Genomic DNA, 23,465 nt, shown 5'->3' with positions numbered 1-23,465 from the left:
TGTTTGCAATAGTGTTTGTTTGATTTGTGTTAAATGAAACAGTACACAGAGATGGGATTTTACTGTATTTAAAATGCATATTCCAGCATTTACCTTTGAGATAGTTACTGGACAGAGCAAGATATAAAATAAATAAATTGCAGCAACTGAACACTGCCTGCATGTACAGTTTAAGGTACACGAGTTAGAGCTCTATACCAAGCATGCTTGCCCCTGAATCTTAGAAAAACTTCATCTTGCTCTTTTTAATATTGTTTTTGGTGATGCATTCACAATGAACCAACAGTATAACTAGAAAGCAAAACGTTTTTTCTGGTTCTAACTACCATGTTAAGCAGAGGTCACACCTAAAGCATCACAGTACCATTTATTTACCAAAAAAAGAGAAGTAATTAAAATTTTAAAACATGATGAACCCTCTTTGCATTGCTTTCTGTTGAGGTGAGTCTGTCGTCAGTCTCCTTACACTGTCTTCAGTGGAAGCAAAGTTTATACAACATGAAATACATAGCAAAAGTATTTTAAAAAATGCAACTTCCAAATAAATAGGATTCCTTGCCATTAGCCTATATCCATTTTAACGCCTAAGCCAAACAACCTACAATAAATGAATACTGATTTATTTACATCTCATACACTATAAACTTTAATTTGAACTATGAACCTCATGTGAAACACTGGCAAAACTGACATTCATGATTTTTCTGATGTAAAGAGTGTAAGAAAAAGAGCAATTATATGTAGCCCTGGACTACTGTACTTAATTGTAAATGAATTGTGCCTAATAATTTAAGGCTGTGTCTTAACTGAAGAAAGCAATGTTATAACCCTGATAATTGGGAAGTTATTAAAATCATTTGATTCAGCTGAGAAAGGTAAGCTAAAGTTTTCCCTTTAATTTTTGTTGTTGTTACAACTATTTTCTGCCCACAGAACCTTTAAAACTTCTGTGGCAGTAGTAAGATTAATATTCATTGGAAAAAATAATCCCCATAGCACTTTAGAAGAAATTGATCAGTGATGAAAAGTGTAATTAACAAAAGCTGTAAACAGTATCTTCACATTCATTTTCAAATGAAAAAAAAAATTATGGGCATAAATTTCAACCGAAGAGAACAAACAGCTTGAAAGGGAAAAGAAAAAAAAGGAGGACACTTAAGATAGAAGAGTGCTCTTTTTCAAACTAAATACGGATTAAAAAGTCTAGGAATATTGATCAAGTATCAAACTGATAAGGAACAAATTCTATAAACTACAAATAAAAACCTTCCTTGACAAAAATACATAAACTCTGTTTTCATTTTTGGAAATTTATTTTTAAAAAAGGTAGAAGAAAATACCTGGAAAACTATTTTAAATATATATATATATATATATATTTTAAAACAATAGTGAAGGTAGGCATCCAACAGCAAGCTGCAGATTTTGAGAAAGATCTTGCAACTATTGTGTGGGCATTGTCCCAAAATAAAATAATATTTGAAAATGCTCAATAGAGGGTTTTTAAACCATAGTAATGATATCTTTCCTGTCATGTGTGACTTTTGAAGGATGTATGATTCTTTAAAATTAATTGTATCTCGATATGAGATATCAGTATTTCTTATTATAAGCGTAAAACATAATTTTTTTGTATGGATAATATACATACTTTTTAAGTACTTTGACTTAAACTTAACAAGTTCACCATTTTTAAAATTAAAGAGTACATTTATAAAAATTCCATTTTAAAACTAAAAGTTAATTCTCTAGCAGTATGTATAAATATAACATGTTACTGTATGATCTTAAAACAAATCTGAAAGTGTTGCAATAATTTAAGACCTAGAACACTGAAACACACAGCAGATGATTTTACTGTATTTTATCCTTGAAAACTATATAAAACCCTATTAAAGGTTTTAAAATTATGATCAGTTTAATTGTTTAAGGTGTAGCTAGCAGCATATTTATGATTTTGGTGCTTTATACATATGTACCACTTGATTTGAACTGAGAAATGTGGATTAAATAATAAAAAGTTTTCATTACCTAAAAAAGTGCAGAAAAATTCAAGTTTAAAGTTCAGTGCTCTTTTATTTTGAAAAAAAAGAAAAAAAGAAAAGAAAAAAAGCCAAAATCCCAAAAGTTAAAATGTAAAGTAAATCTTTGCCACAAAAATTTTACCTTTGGATATAGCTTTTCTAATGTCACATGAGAAAATGCCTTAAGCAAAATGTATATGGAATATAGAACTCAGGGTAAAACTTTTAACTCCGCGTTGGCTTCCACATATTTTTCCTTTCCTCAGCTGTTTCCCCACCACCCCTTGTAACCTAAAAGTATGTAACACTTCAGACTTGTTTAAAACACTCAACACATCTACATGAAATAACTTCAGAGGTACCTACAATTTAGAAGGTCTAAGCAAAAGAAATGCTTCTTTCTTTAAAGTACTGTACTTAATTAAATTGCAATATACTACACACAACACAGACAAGTAGCAGCATTTTTTTCACATCCATAAAGTCAAATTAACTTAGCAATAGCTCAGTTATATCTATAGCCATTTTTGGAACACTCTGTACAGTTGAATGCAAACCAAGGGGATTAAGATGATGCAAAACTTCAAATGGAGATAATATACAGAATTTGTCAGAATGTAAGATTCCAAATAACTTTCTAAGCAAATACATAATGGACTTTGGTCTGAAAAATTTAATGAACTAGGTATGTGCTACACATAGGGAAGCCACTTCCGGTCGACAACTGCTAATCAATGAATACTTCAGTGATTTTAGAGCCAAGGACAAATGCAATGAAGAATGTTTCAGGGTATGGAGGAAGCACATGAAATCTTTCATTATTCTATCATTTTTTATTTTGACTTTTTTTTTTTTTTTGGTTTGTTTTTCCTGAAATCTTTGCTTGCTGGTGACTATTTCTGCATTTAAAAGAAAAAAATAGAGATGTTATCTCTCAAATTACAATAAATTCCCTGGGTTAGTCATTACTGCAGACTGTCTCTTATCTACAGACTGAATCAAGTATAACTTTGAGAAGCTCAGGCCCTATTTTCAAAAATACTTCAAGCTTTCTAATCCTAACTAAGTTTCTAGTGTGCTGTGTATAATTTGTAGATTAATTTAAAGATGAAATAAAATAACCCAAAATATTCGGATTTTTTTTTATAAAAGCCATCTCAGACGTATCTACTTCTCTATTTGAAAATAATTACAAGATTGGTTTATTTTATATACAACAGGAAAAATGACAGTAAAAATGAAGTTGATAGACAATTAACAAAATAACACAGCAAATTAAACACCTGGAGCCAATATGTCCTTCCACGTGAATGGCTAATCAACCAGTATATTACTTTATTTAGTGCTTCTCAACTTCCAATCCGTAACTGTTGATTTTATAGATGACATTCACAAAATTGTTCTTTTAAGAAATGGCCTAATACTTTCTGTGACATATCATGGAACAATGGGTTTATTAGATAATATAGGATACAGATTGAGCAATTTGTAAACTGCTGAATGATCGTCCTACAGCTGACATTAACTAAACAGAAATATGCTATTAATAGATACTTTCTACAAATTCAAAAACTTTTGAAAGGTACTGTGTTTTTAAAATATTTCTTTTGGCTTGATCAATTATCTCTGTCGCATGTATTTAGTCCCTCTCTAAAGATAGTGAAAGTAAATTGTAATGTAAACCTTTGTGTCCCATAGTGCATGTTATAAAATGTAAACAAAAGGCTTTTTTAATAAAAAGAGTAAAGAGGAAAAGATGCATAACAGACTACATGAAATTGAAGTGTTCTACATATACCTTTAATGATCATATGGAATAGAAAAACCACCATTTTTGCTATCAAGTTGTGCTCTGATTATCTCAATGCAAAAAGAAAATGGTTTTAAACAATTTTTTATAGAAGAAAATATTCAAATTTCATTAATATTAATTGTAATGCTTCTATTTTGCTCTTCCTCCGTTGCTTTAATAACAATCGATACAAACTCAGATGAGCCTGCATTACAAGCTTACTTACTGCCAAGGTCTACCAAGCCATCTCTTTCCTGTCTGCAATGCTATTTTAGGAACCAATCATTTATTATTGTACACTGATGGTCTCATTTGCATTATACTCCAATACAGAAATAATTTAGTTACCAAAATGCACATATTTTCCTTTCCTTTTGGCTTTCTGAAACCTTGAAAGGACATGTACAGATTTATAGTATATTTCTACAGAAAATATTTTGTAGGTCATCAGACTAGACTCTTATATAGATAATTATTGACAACAAATGCTTGTAATTTTCCATGCGACAGCATGTGCACTAAGATTTAACTGGCTCATCACCTGAGTGTACTGGAACTGTTAGCAAATCAAGGGCATTTTAAAAAGGGAGCTGAGCACTTTACTGAAATAATGAAACAATTTTTTTTAGCAATTTTAATTAAATAATGCAAAGGTACATTTGGTTAAACATTTTATAAAAATTCAAGCAAAATTAAAAACTTAGCCAATTTCAACATTTCTACCAATTTAACCAGAAACTATTTTAGTCAAATCCACCTTCAGCTGAATTAATGAGAACAAGACAAGGGACACTGAAGTATTCTCCTCACCACAACGGAGGTTTTTTTCTCACTTTCCACACTGCATAGCCACGACATGGAAACTCCCAGAATGATGAGCAGTTCAGTCATGCTCTACACTTTTCTTTTCAATGAAAAGTGATGTATCACCTTGTTTTGCTTTTGACAAAATATGGACTAAACACAAGTATACAATAACAAGAATCCAAGAGTAGCCCATACACAAGTCAATCGTGTGTATGTTTTTATTATTGAAAGCCCACCATTCAGCTTATCTGTCTAAAGATATGGTAACAAACAGTTTGTTGCGTTTTCACTAATGATACTGATGACCAGTCAGTTTAAGGGAGGGAAGGTCCAAGACAGATCTTTATAATTCAGTCAATGAGACAAACGTTAACGATTTCAGCTTCAGAACTTCGAACTTATTGCCTCTCCCTCAGAGGTCAAACACTGATGGCAGATAACAGCACAAATCTTTTGGCATATGAAAGTTTAATGCAGGAATGAGCCAGGAATGGTCCCTGCCATGTCTCAACATCCCCCTTTGTTTCTTCATCTGTATTGTGTGACCTGCTCAGTTCCCACACTGTCAACTCCTAGCTGGCACACAGCATGTGAGCCCCTTTGGAGTGGGTGAACAGTCCTTGGTTAAAGCCACGTGACTGACGTAAAACAGTGCATGACTTAGGAAAGAACAGTATCCAGTGATGAACATCCCTTTTATGTTAACTTTCCTAAAGTAAAATCAATAAAGTAAAAAAGGAAAATTCTTTTTCCTTTTGGCTGAAGTTGGACTTAGTTGGATTTCCGGTTGTCAGAACTGGTACCACTTCTTATCTTTGTATTTCAACATCATCTAAAGGGAGAAAACATGAAAAGATGTTTTAAACATGCCAGAACAATACTTGTAAGTTACAACTGATTTCTCTATGTTTTCAAAACACTGTATGATTCTAAAACATTCTATCGTGTTACTATATTGCTTATTTCAAATCAATTCATATTGAAAGCAGTAAGAATTGTTCCATTTAGTGGGAAAAAAGACTCTAATGATTAAGAATTAAGATGCGTAACATAATTAAATTTGGGCGAGTGCATTCTTTCGTGACCTAAGCTAGTAACTTATAAATATGGTAATTTCAGTTTTCTAATTTGAAATAAAAATAATGTTTATAAAACCTGGGGCATGTAAGGTTAGAAATACTACTACTACTGCCATCTAAAATTTGCTGAGAACTTTCTCTGAGCCAGCACTGTATGGCTCACTTTCCCTACAGGAATTCATTTGGTCTTCAAAACAACTCTATGAGTTAGCCATTATTATTCTCCTCATTTTATAAATGAGAAACTGAAGCTTATGGGGATGACCCAATGTAACAAAAGGGTGAAACTGGGATTTGAGCCCACATAGTCTGATTCAAGAACCCATGATCTTAAATACCTCAATGTATTGTCTTCCTTTGACTCACAAATATGGCTCAAGAATATCTGGTAGAAGGGAAAAGTTACCAGTTTGAGACTGAGCTCTTTGCTAAATATTTAGCGTGTGGATATACTCTGAAATTGACTGAAGTGTCATATGCCTTGGAGATCACAGTCAGGTGCAGGGTTATGCCAATAAAATTCTTGACCTAGACCGAAGGCTGCTAGCCTGGTCTGAGGTGTGTGTCAGCCTGGTACAAGGGTTAACAAGTGACCTCGAAATCTCTTTGAAGCCCTGGACAAATCTCTTCCAGGTCAAGTTACCTCCTTTATGCATTCTTGGTGTCAGCATTCTTAAGCCAGGAAGAAATGACTTTTGATTGAAAAATTTAAAGATCTATTGCTGGCAGATTGGGTACTCGAACATAAAATAACCTTAATATGGTATTTTCAGATAACAAATTTGAAATGTCGTCAAGGGCATGTGTAAAGCATCACTGAGTGGCAGACCTGTGTATCAAAATGAAGAACGTGCATTCTACCTACAGGCCTTTACGTTCAGTGATTTGGGCATATCATGCTGGCCAAGAAAGCATATTTGTATGAGGGCCAGTTAGGGAGCCCTACTTTACAGAATGTTTCTAAGCTCCACCATGATTTCCTGGATCAAGATGAATTCATTGCAAAAATGCACCCTGCTACTCCTCTGTATGAAGGGGTCCTCAGACAGATCTGATATTGTTTAGTTGAATAAAAGTGTTTGCCAGTGTTATTCAGATCTCCCTAAGGAGTCAAGTGAGGGAAATTATTTCCTTTTGTAGGAGAGACCAGTAGTAGAATCAGAGGCATTTCGGAAGTTAGTTTTGTTACTGCGTTCCCGAAGAAACGGCCTGCAGAGCTTTGTTTACAGAAAACCCGAACTTGAGCAGGTTCCCTGGGATTTACAAACTTCAGGAAAAGATCAAATGTTACTGATACATGTTCTTGTAATAGTTCCCTCTGGTGGCAAGTCAGGGTCTGGCAACTGTACAGAGGATACATGAAAATTCATGAGTAGATATACTATAGCTATAAAAATACAGTGATTCTCATACTTGTTTTACCCAAGTTGTTTTGCTTTTTGTTTAAGTATTTGTTTGCTAGACGTACCTCATGAGCATGTTTCGAAAACGAATCTGCACTGGACAACATGGCTGCGGTTCTTTCCTCCAGGTCTCCGAGTTTCTGGCCACGTTCGTCCAGTGCCAGCCTGGCGCGAGCTAATTCACCGACCACACCAGACGCTGCTCCTTTCACACCTTCAATGCCACCTGGACCCGGGATATGTTGTGCAAGACTTCTCGAAGCCTTTCCTGAGGCTGATTCCCCAACTGCACGAATGAGATAAACAAAAGGGTAACTTAGAAATATTTATGTTGTTCACTTACACAATGTACATTGATAAATACCGTATTCTCTCCTAGTTCATATGTAGCGGGACTTGTACAAAAAAGGGATTGGTAATTATTTGTTGAAATGAATAATGGATAAACCGACACCAATTTATATGATAGTAAAAAGTGTGCAAAATACTGAAGATACAGTAACTTAAAAATATTTAAATACAAAGATTTAAATTTAAACACACAGATTTAATTTAGTTTACTCACTCCACACTTTGTCTTACTTAAAATACTATATTCAGGCTTAGAAGAAAAGAAAAATAAAGAATTTATTCAGTATTCTATTTCAGGCTCCAAGTTATAGATATGCTCTATTCCCTTTTTCTCTCCATTTTTGTTGTCACTTACCAAACAGATCACATTTTTTTCCTTCAAAAGATCTCAGGAATTCATTGCTTCCTTTCCCTTTGTAGTCCAGACCCTGATTATCTTAACATCTAGATTCCTGCAAACGTCTTAAATCTGTTCAATCTGCTGTTATATTTCCTCTCCCTCAGCATATATTTTTCTTTAGAAATATAATTCACCTGCCATAAAATTTTCCCCTCAACAATTCAGTAATTTCCAGTTTATTCAAAAGTTGTGCAACCAGTATCACTATCTATTCCCAAGCATTTTCATCGCTACAAAAAAAACAAAACACAAAAAACAATTTTATTAGCTGCCATTTTCCATTTCCCCCTCTTCTCAGCCCTTGGCAATCAACAATCCACTCTGTGTCTATAAATTTTCCTATCCCTAATGTTGCATTTAAATGTATTTATACAATATGTGGGTGGCCTTTTGTGTCTGGCTTCTTTCACTAAAATAATGTTGTCAAGGTTCAACCATCTATCAGTACTTTCAGCTTTTGTAATGACTGAACAATATTCCATTGTGTTATGGAAGAGATGACATTTCCTTTATCCACTCATCAGATGATGGACATTTTGAGTTGCTTCCACTTATAAATAACACTGCTACGAACATTTGTACAAGTTTTTGGGTGGACATGTGTTCTCAGCTCTCTTGGGTATATACCTCGCAGTGTAATTGTTGCGTCATGATAACTTTATGTTTAACTTTTTGATGAACTGCCAGAATTTTCCAAATAGGTTACAGCATCTTACATTTCCACTGGCAATGTGTGACGGTTTCAATTTTTTCACATTCTTGCAAACATTTGTTATTGTATGTCTTTTTGATTACAGCCATCTTAATACGTGTACTTCATTGTGGTTTTGATTTGCATTTCCCTAATGACAAATGATGTTCAGCATCTTTTCATGTGTTTATTGGCCATCAGTATATATATATTTTTTTTTTGGAGAGATATCTATTCAAACCCTTTGCCCATTTATAATTTGGGCTATGTGTCTTTTTATTGTTGATTTGTAAGAATTTCTTATTCTGGATAAGAGTTCCTTATCTAGTATTCTGGACACTAGACTCTTATCAGATATATCAGATATATAATTTACAAATATCACATTCTGTGGGTTTTCTTTTCTCTTTCTTGATAGTGTTCTTAGACTTTTAATTTTGAGGAGATTTAATTTATCTATTTGTTTTTCTTTGGTTGCTTGTGATTTTGGTGTCATATTTGAGAAATTATCGCCTAATCTAAGGCCACAAAGATTTATACCTATGTTTTCTTTTAAGAATTTTAGTTTCTTTCTGTGGAGGTCTTTAATCCATTTTGAGTTAATTTTTCTGTATGGTGTGAGGTCAGCGTCCAACCTCATTCCTGTGCGTGTGGGTATTCAATAGCCCTAACACCATCTATTGAAAAGACCATTTTTTCACCAGTGAATTTTCTTGGCAGCCTTGTAGGAAATCAATTGACCATACATGTAAAAGCTTATTTCTGGACTCTTAAATCAATTTCATTAGTCTATGTATCTATCATTATGCCAGTAGCACACTATCTTGATGATTACAGATTTGTAATAACTTTGGAAATTGAAATGTGTTAGTCCTCCATTTTTTTACTTCTTCAAGATTTGTGTGTGTGGCTATTTTGAATCCTTTTCATTTCCATGTGAATCTTAGGAACAGCTTGTTTCTTTCTTCAAAAAACCAGCTGGGATTTTGACAGGGATTGTGTTGAATGTATAGATTAACTTGGGGAATACTGCCATCTTAGCAATATTACATATTCCAATACATGGACATAGGAATTCATTTATGTTTTAATTTCTTTAAATATTTTGAAGTTTATATTATATATTTTAAACTTCTCTTGTTAAATCATTTTTAAGTATTTTATCTTTTAATGCTATTAAAATGGAACTGCTTTCTTAATTTAATTTTCAGTTTGTTCATTACAAGTGTATATAAATGCAATTTATATTTCTATTGATATGCATTCTGCAATTTTGTTTATTAACTATAATGGTGTGTGAGTGTGTGTGTGTGTGTATTCCTTAAGATCTTGTATATTCAAGAATGTCATTTGCAAATGTAGTTTTACTTCTTCCATTCCAATCTTCATGCCTTTTTTTTTCTTTTTTTGCCTAATTGCTCTGGTTAAAGCCTCTAGTACAATGTTAAATGGAAGTGGTAAGATCTTTTGAATTTCTATATAAAGTTTAGAATAATTTATAATTTTTGGGGGGAGGGTGTGCAAATATGTGTGTATATGCATACATCAGTTTTGGGAGAACTCATGTCTTTTATTTAATCTTTTACTGCATGATATATCTCTCTACTTATTTGGGTCTTTCACTTCTTCACAGTTTTATAATTTTCTATTTTCCCCATCGAGGTCCTGAACATCTGTTAAGATTTATTAATATTTCTAGGTATTTTTTTTAATACCATTGTGGTAGGCAGAATATTAGACTCCCACCCACCCACCCAAAGATGACCACTCTCTTATTCCTGGAACCTGTAAATATGTTACTGTACATAGGAAAAAGGACTTGCAGATGTGATTAAGTGAAGGGCCTTGAGATAGCGACATTATTCACCTAAAATAAACCCAATGTAATCACATGGACTTAAAACTTTTCCCAGGGAAAGATTTGGCTTCAGAAAAATAATCAAGAGAGATGCAGAAAGTTGCTGGCTTTGAAGGCTGAGGAAGGGACCTCCAACTAAGGCATGTGGATGGCCTCCAGAAGCTGAAAAAAGGCAAAAAAAACCCCCAAACATTCTCCCCCTTAAGCCCTCCAACAAGGAACACAGCCCTACAACACCATAAAACCTGTGTTGATATTTAAGCTACAGAACTGTAAGATAATAGGTTTGTATTGTTTCCAGTCACTATGTGATAATTTGTTATAGCAGCAAGAAAAAAATTAATTCAAATAGTGATTTTAAAAACTTCATTTTTCACTGTTGTTAATATGATATGAATAAATTGAATTTTATTTTTGTATGTGGATTATTTTCAGTAAATTTGCTAAACTCTATTATTTCTAACGGCTTAGCTATATATTCTTTTATGCCTTCTGAATATGTCATTGTATCAGTCATTACAAATGATTATTTTGTTCTCCCTTTCCTATTCTTTTATTTTTCCTTCCCTTTCCATACTCTCTAGGGACTTCAATACAATGTTGAATGTATGTGGTATAACACTAGGCATTGTGTCATTCCTTGTCTCAAAGAGAAAGTTTTTAATAACTTTTAATGTTTCTGCATTGTGATATTTACTGTAGAATTTTGCTAGTTAAACATTGTATAATATTTTGCAGTTATAATTTATCAACTTACCTTCTAGGAATCTTTATCCGAAATGGATATTGAATTTAACAAGTCTTTTTTGCACTTGTTGGGGTGGTCATATGATTTTTGTCCTTAACCTGTTAATGTGGTGAACTACTACTTATTATTATTATTATTATTATTATTATTTATTTATTTATTTATTTTTAAACAACAAACCAGCTTTGAATTCCTGGAACAACCCAAACTTGGCCATGGCAAATCATCTTTATTACATATTGCTGGGTATGCTATATTAATATTTCATTTTATATTTTGTATCTATAATCATGAGTGATAAATACCTTTATTTTTCCTTTCTCATACTATGTTCATTTTTAGTATCAAGGTTGTGTTAAGTTTACAAAATGACCTGATGAGTGTACCTTCTTTTTGTTTTTTCTGAAGAATTTGTGAAATTATTTCAGAGTGAAATTATTTTTTTCCCTTAAATATTTTTTTCCCTTAAATTTTGTAGCATGTTCTAGTGAAGCCCAATTTAAGCCAGGAATGTACTTGTGGGAAAGTTTGAAATGATGGCTTCAATATCTAATACTTACAGGACTATTCAGATTTTACTTCTCTTTTTGTCCATTTTGATATATTGTACTTTTCTAGCATTTGTTTATTTCACTGAAAGTTTCAAAAAATTTACCAAGAAGTTATAAATTATATTCTTACTGTTTTAACTGGCAGCAGTACATTTAGTGACATCTTTTTTCATCCCTGAGTGTTTACTTGTGCCTTCTTTTCATCTTGCTCAGTTCACCAGAGCTTTATTAATTTTATTAGATTTTTAGAGAATCAAATTTTGTTTTTGTTGTGTATTTATTTACTATTTAATTACTATCTTATTATCTTTGGTTTATTTTGCTGTTTTGCTACCTTAAGGCATTAACGATGCCTTAATGTTTACTCTTTCAGATATTAATATGACTGTACCAGTTGATTCTTCATTTATGTTCATGCTTTTCTACCTTATAAATTTCAAGCTTTCTGTGCCCTTATGTTTTAGATGTGTCCTTTGTAAACAATGTACATTTCTTTTTAAATTCAATATGATCACGTTTGTGTTTCAATTGGAATATTCATTCTACCTACATTTGCTATTGTTATTTAAATTACATCTACCATTATTTATGTGCCTGCTATTTTATCCCACCTGTTTTGTGCTTCCTCCCCTCCTTTCTCTCCTGTTTGGAAGGATTGTGATTATCCTGTCATGCATATGGAAGTTATTTACTACTTTGCTAGGTTATAAAGGTCACCTTAGAAATTATAACAATTATAAACTATAAATCATAACATATACTGAACCAATTAATGCGAATGGATAATTTTTACAAGTCTCTGAAAAAATGCAGGGATTTCAGATTATCTGAAATCCACTTACCCTTTCCAACTCCCTTGATTTTATGCAATTTTTGGGGTCATATTGTTTATTTACGTTTGTATGTGTATAACACAAGACTTTGCTTTAGTTTATAAAGATTATATTAATTACACTTATGTATGTATTTATTACTTATCTTCCAAAGCATTATTTCCTACATCTCTGACATTCCATCAAGGATTCTTTTTCCTCTATCTGAAGTACATTCTTTAGAATTCCCCTGAGTGTGGTGGTCAGCCTTATTTTATTTATTTGTTCATTTGTCTAAAAATGTCTCATTCTTGAAGGATATTTTGAGTACAGAGCCCTAGATTAAGTACGATCTTCTGTCACTGTACAGAAGATCATGCTACTATGTTTGGCTGTTGAGAAGTCAGTCTCTAACTTGGTAAAAGGTATCTATTATTTCCTCCCACACACTTAAAAGGTTTTCCTTGTCTTTGATACAGTATATTTTCATATGATACATCTAGCCTTGAATTTTTTTTAAAAAATATCCTTCTTGGAATTCATTAAGGTTCTTTAATGTTTGAACTGATATCTTTTATCAATTCTGAAAAGTTTCCTTCTTGAGCAGGTTGAAACGTGTTAGATTTTCTCACTGTCATTTTTATTTCTTTTATCTTCTGTTTTTTTTAAATATCTTTTTGTTTTTCTGTGCTGCGTTCTAGATGGTTTATTTTGGCCTATCTCTAGTTTATGTTGTAATTCTCTCTTTGGTTTTGTCTAATTTGTGGTTAAATTCATCCACTAAGTTTTTAATTTTAGTTTTTGAATCTTTAAGTTCTCCAATTTCATTTCAGTTTCTTACACATTTGCTGTATTGATTTTTATAGTTTTCAGTTACCCTATACAATGTTCAGGCATGGTACTTACCCTCTTGAACATAATATGCATTATTGTTTTATAGTGTGTGTCTGAGAATTTCAATATTTGAAGTACATGTGATTTGGCTTCTGTTTTTTCCTGTTTTATTGATTATGGTATTGATTCCTAGGGTTCTTGGTTGTCTATGAATACATTTTTGAAAAATTGTTTCTAGAAATAATTTCAGAATAACTTGGAATATGTCATGCTCCTTTGGAGAACATTTTCATTTGCTTCTGTCAGGTGCTGTGGACGTCAGCAGTCAGCAAAAATCTTAATTAAGGTCGACAGTTTTTGGCCAATCAGATAATTTGAAGTGACAAATCTGTGTGTGTGTGTGTGAGGTTTGACTTACTTCCAGTTCAACTTTACTCTTCAGCTGCAGGATTCTGAGCTCCTTGCAAAGAGGAGGGTTTGTTTATCAGCGTCCTCCCCCTTGTCAGTTCTGGAATCCCACCTTGCTAGTCCTAACAGTTTAGTGTCTCAGTCTCTGCTTCAGATAATCAAAGAACTTCAGGCTGCCAGTGGCCTCAGGCTGCCAGGCTCACCACGCTGGGCTCCCAGCCTTCCCCAGGATATTGTCTTTACTACACTGTTAGTCCTTTCATGGTTCTAAGAATTAAGATAAAACATTCTTAAATTTTGTGTAATTATCCTCAGTGAGAACGTTATTTCAAATTATCAGTCCCCCACGACTTGAAGAACAGTCTTCATTTTTCTTAAATGAATTAAAACTGACCAATCCTCATTACGCAGATGGTAATCATCTGGGTAAGTTTTTAAAATAAAATTGCACTGCACTGCTACTTACTGGTATTTAATCTTACTGATTTTCTAATTAGTCAAACACAAAAGGAAAATTCTAAAATATTTTAGGAAAAAAGAGAATAAAGGAAAAAAAATAAGGATAGATAGTAGTTCCTACTTGACAAGTCAAACATTCATTGATACATTAGTTCATTCAAGAACCAATTTCTAATTTGTTCCCATTTCTGGAAGGTAGTACATGATTCAGATTTGCTATTTTAAATAACCTAATGCAATGAGAATAGTTTTGGAGATTTTGTAAGATAAAATAAATATTTAAGTAAAAAGGTTTTCAAGATTAAGTTCATCAATTAAAGTCAATTAGAGTATTAAAATAATAATGATCACATTTAATGAAAATACTTTCTAAATTCAAGTTGTGAATACTCCGTTTTACCTACCTGAAGCTATTCTGATATTCGTTCCCTGAGTAAAACATTCCCAATTTAGATTAGAATGACAGAAAATAATTTCATTTATTTGGTTACAACATGGGTATATTAATTGTGGTGACAAAGAAGAAAAAAGGTGAACATATATATACGTGTAAGAAAAATTTATATGGTTTGAATGTTTCTGTTTTATATTATCCAAATTAAATTAATCAACTTACATAGTTCTTCTCTATCAAGAGATTGTGCACCGCCTCCAAATAAGCCTTTGAAGAATCCCCTGTTTGGTGCTTCAGGTGTTTCTACAGGAGTGAAGAGTTCACCCAACATTTCCTTTAAAATCAAAACATATTGTAATTGCTAACGTTTCAGGGAAACTAAACTATAATTAGCAAAACCATCACTGTAGACTCTTTAACTTAAGCTTATAATATTATCTGTTGAGATACACAATTCAGAGTACATTTCAAATGATCAGATTCAGGACATACTGAGTCACACAGTAAGTTATTAAAACTAATTGGCTAAGACTAACTTGCTGCTTGTTATGGCTTGATTACTTTTCTTACATTTCTAGATAATATTCCTGCTTAAGCTGGAAGGAGATTCCAATCTTTGACAAAATTTTCACATAACTCTTATTATCAAGAATTGGTAACTGGATTAATAATTAGGTCTTCCTACATTAGAAAGAAGAAAAACTACTAACAAGTTGAAAAATCTAGTGTAATGATGACGAAACACAGTTTTGGAATTAGCACCTTCACTGAGTCAAAACATTAGTAATTTAGAAAGACACACCAACTCATTTTTTCATAAACGTATGCTACGAAGAGAATTATGCCAACATAGAGCTGGAATTTTAGAAATCTGGCAGGGAGATGGGATGGCTTCTTCCTATATTATCAACAAGTTTTTTGAATTACTGTCAATGTTCCTCCAGGCACAGAAATGATGCAAGTCAGGAGACAAGGAAGGTTACTGACACGTTACTGACTTTGTAGACAACACATAAAGAGAGGAATTTCTATAAGGACAATATTATTTACGAGGCAGCTTTGGGAGCTTTAGAATGAACAGAATCATAGTGAGGCTTTCGGATTGCATTTGTGCCCAATGAATAGAAGTAGCTATTTCACAAACAATAAATATACTAGTGGTATTAGTTCTGCTGTACTGTGGTATTACATTATTATAGTTGGAGCTGATGTTTGTACTATTTTTAGGGTTTCTTCCTGAGGGCTGGGTTAAGAAAGTTATTAAGAATATCCAAAGGATTTACTTTTCGAGAAATCTGTATTAATTTTGTCTCTCCAACCAGATTATAAATGAGAGAAGATAGTTATTAACACTATACAACATAGTTTTATTTATAATGTTGAAGTGGGATTGAAGCCTTTACATTTTAATTTTCTTTCCTCTGGATTTCTATAAAGTGGAGTAAAACTAGAATGAAAACTTCCTGACATCAATAAATCAAACTTGTTAAAACCTACCATAGAATATACTGATATCTTTATTTCATTCAAATTAATATTGGACTTTATCAAAGGTGTTTTTAGATATATTTCCAACCTTTTTTTACTGTATTTCACAGATTCTAACTTAAACTATATCTGTTAAATTGATACAACAAAAATGGCAAACAGCTACCAGTTGAGTGTGTTTTATGCTAAAACAAGAGTAGTATGACATATAAACAGTGATAGCATAAAGATAAGCATTTTAAAATTAACCTCACTTTAGAATTATGGTTTACAACTATTAATTGATTTAATGTTTAATGGGCATACAATTTTACAAATGTTAAGAGATATTTTAAAAAGAAAAAAAAAAACAGATATAACAGTATCCACCAAGAGTCACTATAGTGTAATGAAATGAGTATAAACTTGGGAACCATATGGATCTGGGTTTGATTGTCACCTCTGCCTTTTACTTGCGGAGGAATCTTAAGCAAATCAATCTCTCAGAGAACTGGTTTCCTCTACTTTAAAAAGAAGAGATAATACCTACCTCTCAGGAATGTTTTCAGGGTTAAAGATAATGAAACATATAAAGCACCAAGACTAGACACTCAATGATGATTTATACACTAAAATAGAAAAATCTCCGTTCATATAATTAGAGATAAAACAAATTAGAAAATATGCAAGTCATTTATCAATAGATTAACAATATGAACAGATATCTTTAAGGAAGTTTAAAATTTAGTGTTTCTTTTAAGAGTCTGCAATGTCCACAGTCTTAGGATTTGGGGAGAAACATTGATATTAAAAATGTATTACAACAGTATTAAATAGTATCTATAGGTATTTTTCACATATACAGAGGGTGCCAAAAAATGTATACACATTGTAAGAAAAGAAAACTGTATTAAAATTGTAATACTCAATATATACCGATAACAAAAGATGACTACAAGTCACGTTTGACTTCTGCAATTACAAGAGGTGCTCAGAGAGGTTACCATCAGTGTAATTTTAATACAGTTTTTTCCCTTCCTAACATGTGTATACATTTTTTTGGCATCTTCCGTATTTAAATAAGGACTTTAACCATAATTAAATTTACTATTTAGAATGATTAATTTTAACAATTAGTAAATGTTGGTGGAATCTAAAACAGATTTGTATTTTCTGTGATATCTCTCTATGTATCAGTAACAGGCAACTACCTGTCTGAAACAATATCTGAGATTTTTAAACTACTACAAAATATAAATATACAGAAACAAATATACTTGTCTGATGTTAGACTCCTGGATCTCATCTGTCATATGTATTATCAGTCTTATGTGGTAAAATTTAGGACTAATTTCATGAATGGGTCAGTGTATGTGCTTTAATTATTACCAAACTCTTTTTAATACATAAAATGATCAATTTTAATAATTTTGATTAAGAAAACCCTATAAGAATAGTCCAAATAAATATCTTTTAAGACGAGCACAGCAAAAAATTACAACACGGAATGTGTAATATTTTAAAAGAAGTTAAATAGTTCAACTGTCATCAACTTTTTACAGTGAGTACTTTGGCTTTTGTTTATAGATTATAATCTTGAGGTGGTTAGAACAGTTATTAACTTAATTGTTTAAACTAATTAATTGGTATGTTCCACCTCTTTGTGATTATGGCTTTAAGGTTCAAAAATAAATTAAAATAGACCATCAATTTGAAAAGATAACTTGTTAATTTTCTTCCTTTGTTTTTATTCAAGATATGGTTAGACTAATGGTGTGGAAAGAAATTTAAGTATTTCAATCCATAGACATACACTTTTGACTAACTACCTCTCATTGATAATAAAAAGTCCATTAACTTTTTTTATTCCCAATATTTTATTTTCCATTTTTATTGAGCTATAATTGACAAATAAAAACTACATATTTAAGATATGCAACATGATGTTCTGATATTATGTACACACTGTGAAATGATTACCACAACCAAGCTAAAATATATATATATATATATCTCCATCACCTCATAAGGTTACTTTTGTGTGTGTGTGGTTAAGAATACTTCAGATCTATTCAGAAATTTTCAAATATACATTATTATTAACTATAGTCATCATGTTGTACATTAAGTCTCTGGAACTTATTTGTCTTAAAACTGAAAGCTTATACTGTTTGGCCAACAACTCCGCATTTCCCTCACTCATTCCTTGATCCACGCGTGGTAACCACCCTTCGACTGTTTCTATTAGTTTAACTTTTCTAGATTTCACACATAAGTGATATCATACAGTATTTGATTTTCTGTGTCTAGCTTATTTCCTTTAGCATAATCCCCCCAGGTCATTCATGTTTTCACATATGTAAGGATTTCCTTCTTTATTAGGCTAATGTTCCACTTCATTTGTGTGTGTGTGTGTGTATTTCTTTTTAAATCATGCCCTTTTGATCACTGTAGCTTTACAATAACTCTTAAACTCAGGTAGTGTTAGTCCTTCAATTTTCTTCTTTTTCAGAGTTGTTCTGCCTATTATTTTAGGTCTGATGCATTTGCAAATGAATTTTAGAATAAACTTGTCAATTTCTATACAGAAAAATCCCACTGGGATTTCATTTGGGATTGCCTTGAATCTACAAATCAATTTTGAGAGAACACTGAGTTTTTTGACCCATGAACAGGCTACATATTTCAATTTATTCAGGTTATTAAAATTTTCTTTCAACATTTCGTGCCTTTCACTGTAAAAGTCTTTCATATTTTTGTTAGATTTATCCCAAAATATTTCATTTTTTTGTTGCTATTGTAAACAGTGTTCTTTAAATCTTGATTTCCAAATGTCTACTGCTCTTATAGAAATAATTTTTTCTTCTACGTATCGATCTCATATCCTGCAACCTTGTCAAATTCACTTATTTCTAGTAGCTTTTGGGGTATATTTCATTGTATTTCCTATATAGATGATCATGTCATCTGTGAATAATAACAGGTTTCTTTTTTCTTTTCTAATCAGAATGCCTTTCCTTTCTTTTTCTTCCCTAAAGGAAGTGGCTAAAACCTGAAATACAACATTGAATAGAAGAGGTGTTGAGAGTGACTTGATTTTATGGAAAAATCATTCAGTATGTCATCATTAAGTATTATGTTAGGTATAGATTTTTCTCGGATGTCCTTTGAGTTACCTTTTATCCCTTGTTTGCTGAGATATTTTTTTAAAAATCGGGAATGGATGTTAGACTTTGTCAACTGCTTTCTTTTTTTTTTTTTAGTTTATTAATATGTGAATTATATTGATTAACAAATGTTAAGTCAATCCTGCATTCCTGGTATAAATCTCATTTGGTCATCATAAAGTATCATGACCAGAACTATCCTTTGCTAAATTTACTAAAATTTTGATTAGAATTTTTACACCTATATTTTTGAAGCATATTGGTCTATATGTAATTTTGTTTAATGTCTTTGTCTGGTTTTGGTATCATGTTAATGGTTGTTTGATGGAGTAAATTGGGAAGCATTTCCTGCATTAATTTTTGGAAGAGTTTTGTGTAGAACTGGTATTATTTTTTCCTGAGTGCTGATAGAATTCACCAGTGATATGGGCTTGGAATCTTCTTAGTCCAAGGTTTCTAACCTCAATTTCAATCACTCTAATTGATATAGGGCTCTTCAGGTTATCTATCTTTTCTTGATTGAGCTTTGGTAACTTGTGTTTCAGAAGGAATTTGTCCATTTGCATTTAAGATCCAGTTTTTTAATCTTTTGGCATAAAGTTGTTTATAATATCTCCTTTTCCATTTTAACATTTGTAGAACCTATAGTAATTTCACTTCTTTCATTCTTGATACTGGTAATTTGTAACTTCTCTTCCTAATGAGTCTGGCTTGAGATCAGTTTTATTGGTTGCAGAGATCAAGCTTTTGGTTTCAGTAATGTTTTCCTATTGTTTCCCTGTTTAAATTTCATTGATTCCACTTCAATATTATTTTTCTTTCTTCCGCTTCCTTTGGATTTAATTTGCTCTTCTTTTTCAATTTCTTAAGGTGGAAGCTGAGATCAGTGATTTGATGAAAACTTCTTTTCTAATATAGGTGTTTTAGTGCTATAAATTTGCCAAGTTTAAACACCCAGTGTTTTTTTTTTTCCTTTTGCTATAATTTCAAGTTACATAATCTTTTCTTTTACATTGTAGTCTGTTGTTAATCCTAGCCAGTATATTCTTCATCTCAAACACTGTTTTTCATCCCTAGATATTCAATTTTGGCCTTTTATATCTTCCATGTCTTCACTCAAATTTTTGAACATATGGAATACATTTGTATCTGTTTTAAATGTCCTTCTGTGCTAATTCCAATGTCTGGGTCAGTTCTGATTTGGTTTCTATTGACTGATTATTCTTCTCAGTAATGAGCACGTTTTCCTATCTTTTTGCATGCCTGCTAATCTAACTGGATGCCAGATACTGTGGTATTTTCCTTGTTGGCTGCTGGATGTTTTTGACTTCCTCTAAGTTGTCTTTAGCTTTATTCTGGGATACTAGAAAACATTTCGATCCTTTTGGATCTTACTTTCATGATTTGTTAGGCAGGTATGGATCACTGTTCAGATTAAAGGTAATTATTCCTCACTCAAGAGCCAAGACCGCTTGAGTACTTCACCCAATTCCCAACTGAAGTAGGCTGAACAATGGCCATCTAAGGATATCAGGTCCTAATCCCTGGAACCTACAAATATTACCTTACAAGGAAAAAATGGTCTATGCAGATGTGATTAAGTATTTTACCATTGGGAAATTATCCTGGATTATTTTGAATGGATGAGTACTAAATCCAATTACAAGCTCCCTTTTAAAAGACAGAGGCAGAAAGATTTGACACATGCAGAAGAGAAGGAGGCAATGTGACCAAGGAAGCAGAGCTTGAAGTAATGCAGCCACAAGTCAAGGAATACCGGCAGCTACAAGATGGAAGAGGCAAGAAACAGATTCTCCTCTAGTGCCTCTGGAGGGAGCATGACCCTACCAACACCTTGATTTTGGCTCAGTGAAACTTATTTCACACTTCTGGCTTTCAGAAGTTTGAGAGAATAAATTGATATTGTTTTGGCCACTAAGTTTATGGTTATGGTTAGGTTATGGTTTAAGTTTATAGTTTAAGTTTATCTGTTACATCAGCCTCAGGAAATGGATACACTCATGAATTATAAGCATTAATATTTTTCAGTCTGGCTGTTAGGAATAGGCACTGTTTCTGGCTCTGACACCAGAGCACAATTCCCTCTACTCCTTCCAGATGCTTCTTTCCCTGGCCAGAGATTTTATCTACATGCATGTGTTGAACAGTACTTTAGTGAACACTCTTAGGGGACCCTCTGCAGATTTCCAGAGTTCTCTCTCTGTATAGCAATCTCTTCTCTGTTACTCTTTTCTAAGAATTCTCCCTTACTTGGTCTTCCCAGACTCTTGGTTCTGTCTCCTCAACTTGGAAAGTAGGCAATACTTTGCCTCAGTACCTTCTTTGTGTGCCATGTTCTGGAAACTCTATCAAGGCATTAAAACTAGGTATTTCCTTTGTTTCTTATCTCTCAGGGATTACTTTCCTTCATTGCCTGATGTCCAGGATCTTGAAAACCCTTGTTTCATGTTTTTGTGTGTTTTGGGTTGTTTCAGGCAGGGAGGTTAATCTGGTCCCTATTATTTCACCTCGGCTGGAAACTCCGTTAATGTTCGTAGGCATCTAAGAAGATGCGTACTTTTTCTTTTTGTTTAAAGTTAAATGAATGCACAATGTAACATGGCACTCTGGGAACCAAGGAACACCGTTTATAAATAAAGTTCATGGTATTCTTTATTCAACAGACTTTTAGCAAGGCATTATTTTTAGGCAACGAAAATATAGAGGTAAATAAAGTGTCAATATTGTCCAAAAAAAATATTTTATCACAAACTCTTTGAACAGAGTCCATTTTTCATTTATCTTCATATCATGAAGGTACATAGCAGACAGTGATTAAAATAAATTGACTGTACTACTAAATGATCATTTAATTTAAATGTAAATTGGTAAAGTTTACTAAATCTGCTTGATTTTTATTAAAGTAGTAAGAGAAAACACTGATCAAAGGATAGAATTAATTGATCTCAGAAAAGTGATGAAGTTTAAAATTTTGAATAGTTGAATTAAGACTACGTTACAGATTGAAGTGAATTAAAAATACAGTCAATTGTCCATTTATATTTCTTAATATAGTAACATTTTACTATTGAAGGAACACTAAAGGAAAATTTTACCTTCCCCATAATGAGCAGTTTTAAATAAAAAACTTAGAAGTCTTTGAAAAACTCTTCCACCCAAATGTAAATGAGAACTTCAATCTAAAATATCACCTATGTCACTCTGTTTCTCTCTCAAGGTGAATATATATATCATCATTAGGAATACATTTCCAGTACAGTCTAGCTTACTTAAATACTACTACTAACATCTGACATGGAGCACATGCTATGCTGAGCACTTTATGTGCATTGTCTCCCCTAATCCACACCATAAACTATGACATAGATATTATTTTTTCCTAATTTTAAAGATGATAAAGCTCAGAGCCAGTAAGTAACTTGTCTAAGGGCTCATAATTCTGTAATTAGCAAGGCTGGGATTTAGATTCAGTGTTCTTGACTCTAAAGCTCGTGTTCTAAAAATAAGCCACGATTCATATTTACAAACAAATGAAATAGGGCTAATTAACTGCAAAAACTTTCATGATAAAGTTCCCTTAGATATGGTTTCTTCCAAACATCAAATATCCAATTAATATTTTAGCTCACTATTTCCAGAGCAATTCTATCTTAACTGTTGAAGCTAAAATGATCATTTCTAATATATAAGTAAGCACATAAAGAACTCAAATATTTGAAAAAGGCAGTTTTATATTTAAAGAATTTGTTTGTAGTCTCTCACCAAGAGATCAACAAAAATAGAAGAAAGCTATAAAACCTTACTTTTTCCTTATATGCATATACATCCTTGTGATCACAGAGAAGGGATGACATAATTTGCCCTAAAATACATGTAAATATAATTATTTTCACATTAACATACTTCTTTAAAAAGGACATTTTGGATGTGTGTGTGTAATGGATATTGATTCGATGTGGACAGTGGGTATAAAATGTATGTACCATTTCATGTATCTTTGCCATCACCGGAGAGAAAAAAATATGGGTCAATGAGACAATGAGATGAAGTCCCTTTATAAGAGTCTGATGAAGATACTTAAGTCTCAAAGCATGTACTCTGAAAGTCTCAATAAAGGGTTTGGATTTTCCCACGTATGCACATTTGTACACTCCTGTGTGTAAGGGATGGACATTATCAGGGACTTAGAGAATATTTTA

The 23,465-nt window shown here is 32.4% G+C and overlaps 1 protein-coding gene across 4 annotated transcripts in view; it reads right to left on the bottom strand.

The window, feature by feature from the left end:
* Window positions 1-2,867: 2,867 nt before the first annotated feature.
* STXBP5 (syntaxin binding protein 5) overlaps window positions 2,868-23,465 on the bottom strand; it is a 163,678-nt gene continuing 143,080 nt past the window's right edge. For all 4 annotated transcript variants that reach the window (XM_033098940.1, XM_033098931.1, XM_033098951.1 and 1 more), the window contains 3 exons: window positions 14,834-14,945; window positions 7,171-7,391; window positions 2,868-5,455 (listed from right to left, as the gene is read on the bottom strand). In XM_033098940.1, the coding sequence (XP_032954831.1) occupies window positions 5,414-5,455; window positions 7,171-7,391; window positions 14,834-14,945 (375 nt within the window). In that variant the 3' untranslated portion in view covers window positions 2,868-5,413. The remainder of the gene's footprint in view (window positions 5,456-7,170; window positions 7,392-14,833; window positions 14,946-23,465) is intronic.

Source organism: Rhinolophus ferrumequinum, chromosome 3, assembly GCF_004115265.2.
Source record: "Rhinolophus ferrumequinum isolate MPI-CBG mRhiFer1 chromosome 3, mRhiFer1_v1.p, whole genome shotgun sequence".
Taxonomy (NCBI): domain Eukaryota; kingdom Metazoa; phylum Chordata; class Mammalia; order Chiroptera; family Rhinolophidae; genus Rhinolophus; species Rhinolophus ferrumequinum.
The sequence above is the reverse complement of the archived record's forward strand: the minus strand, read 5'-3'. Positions and strand labels throughout refer to the sequence as shown.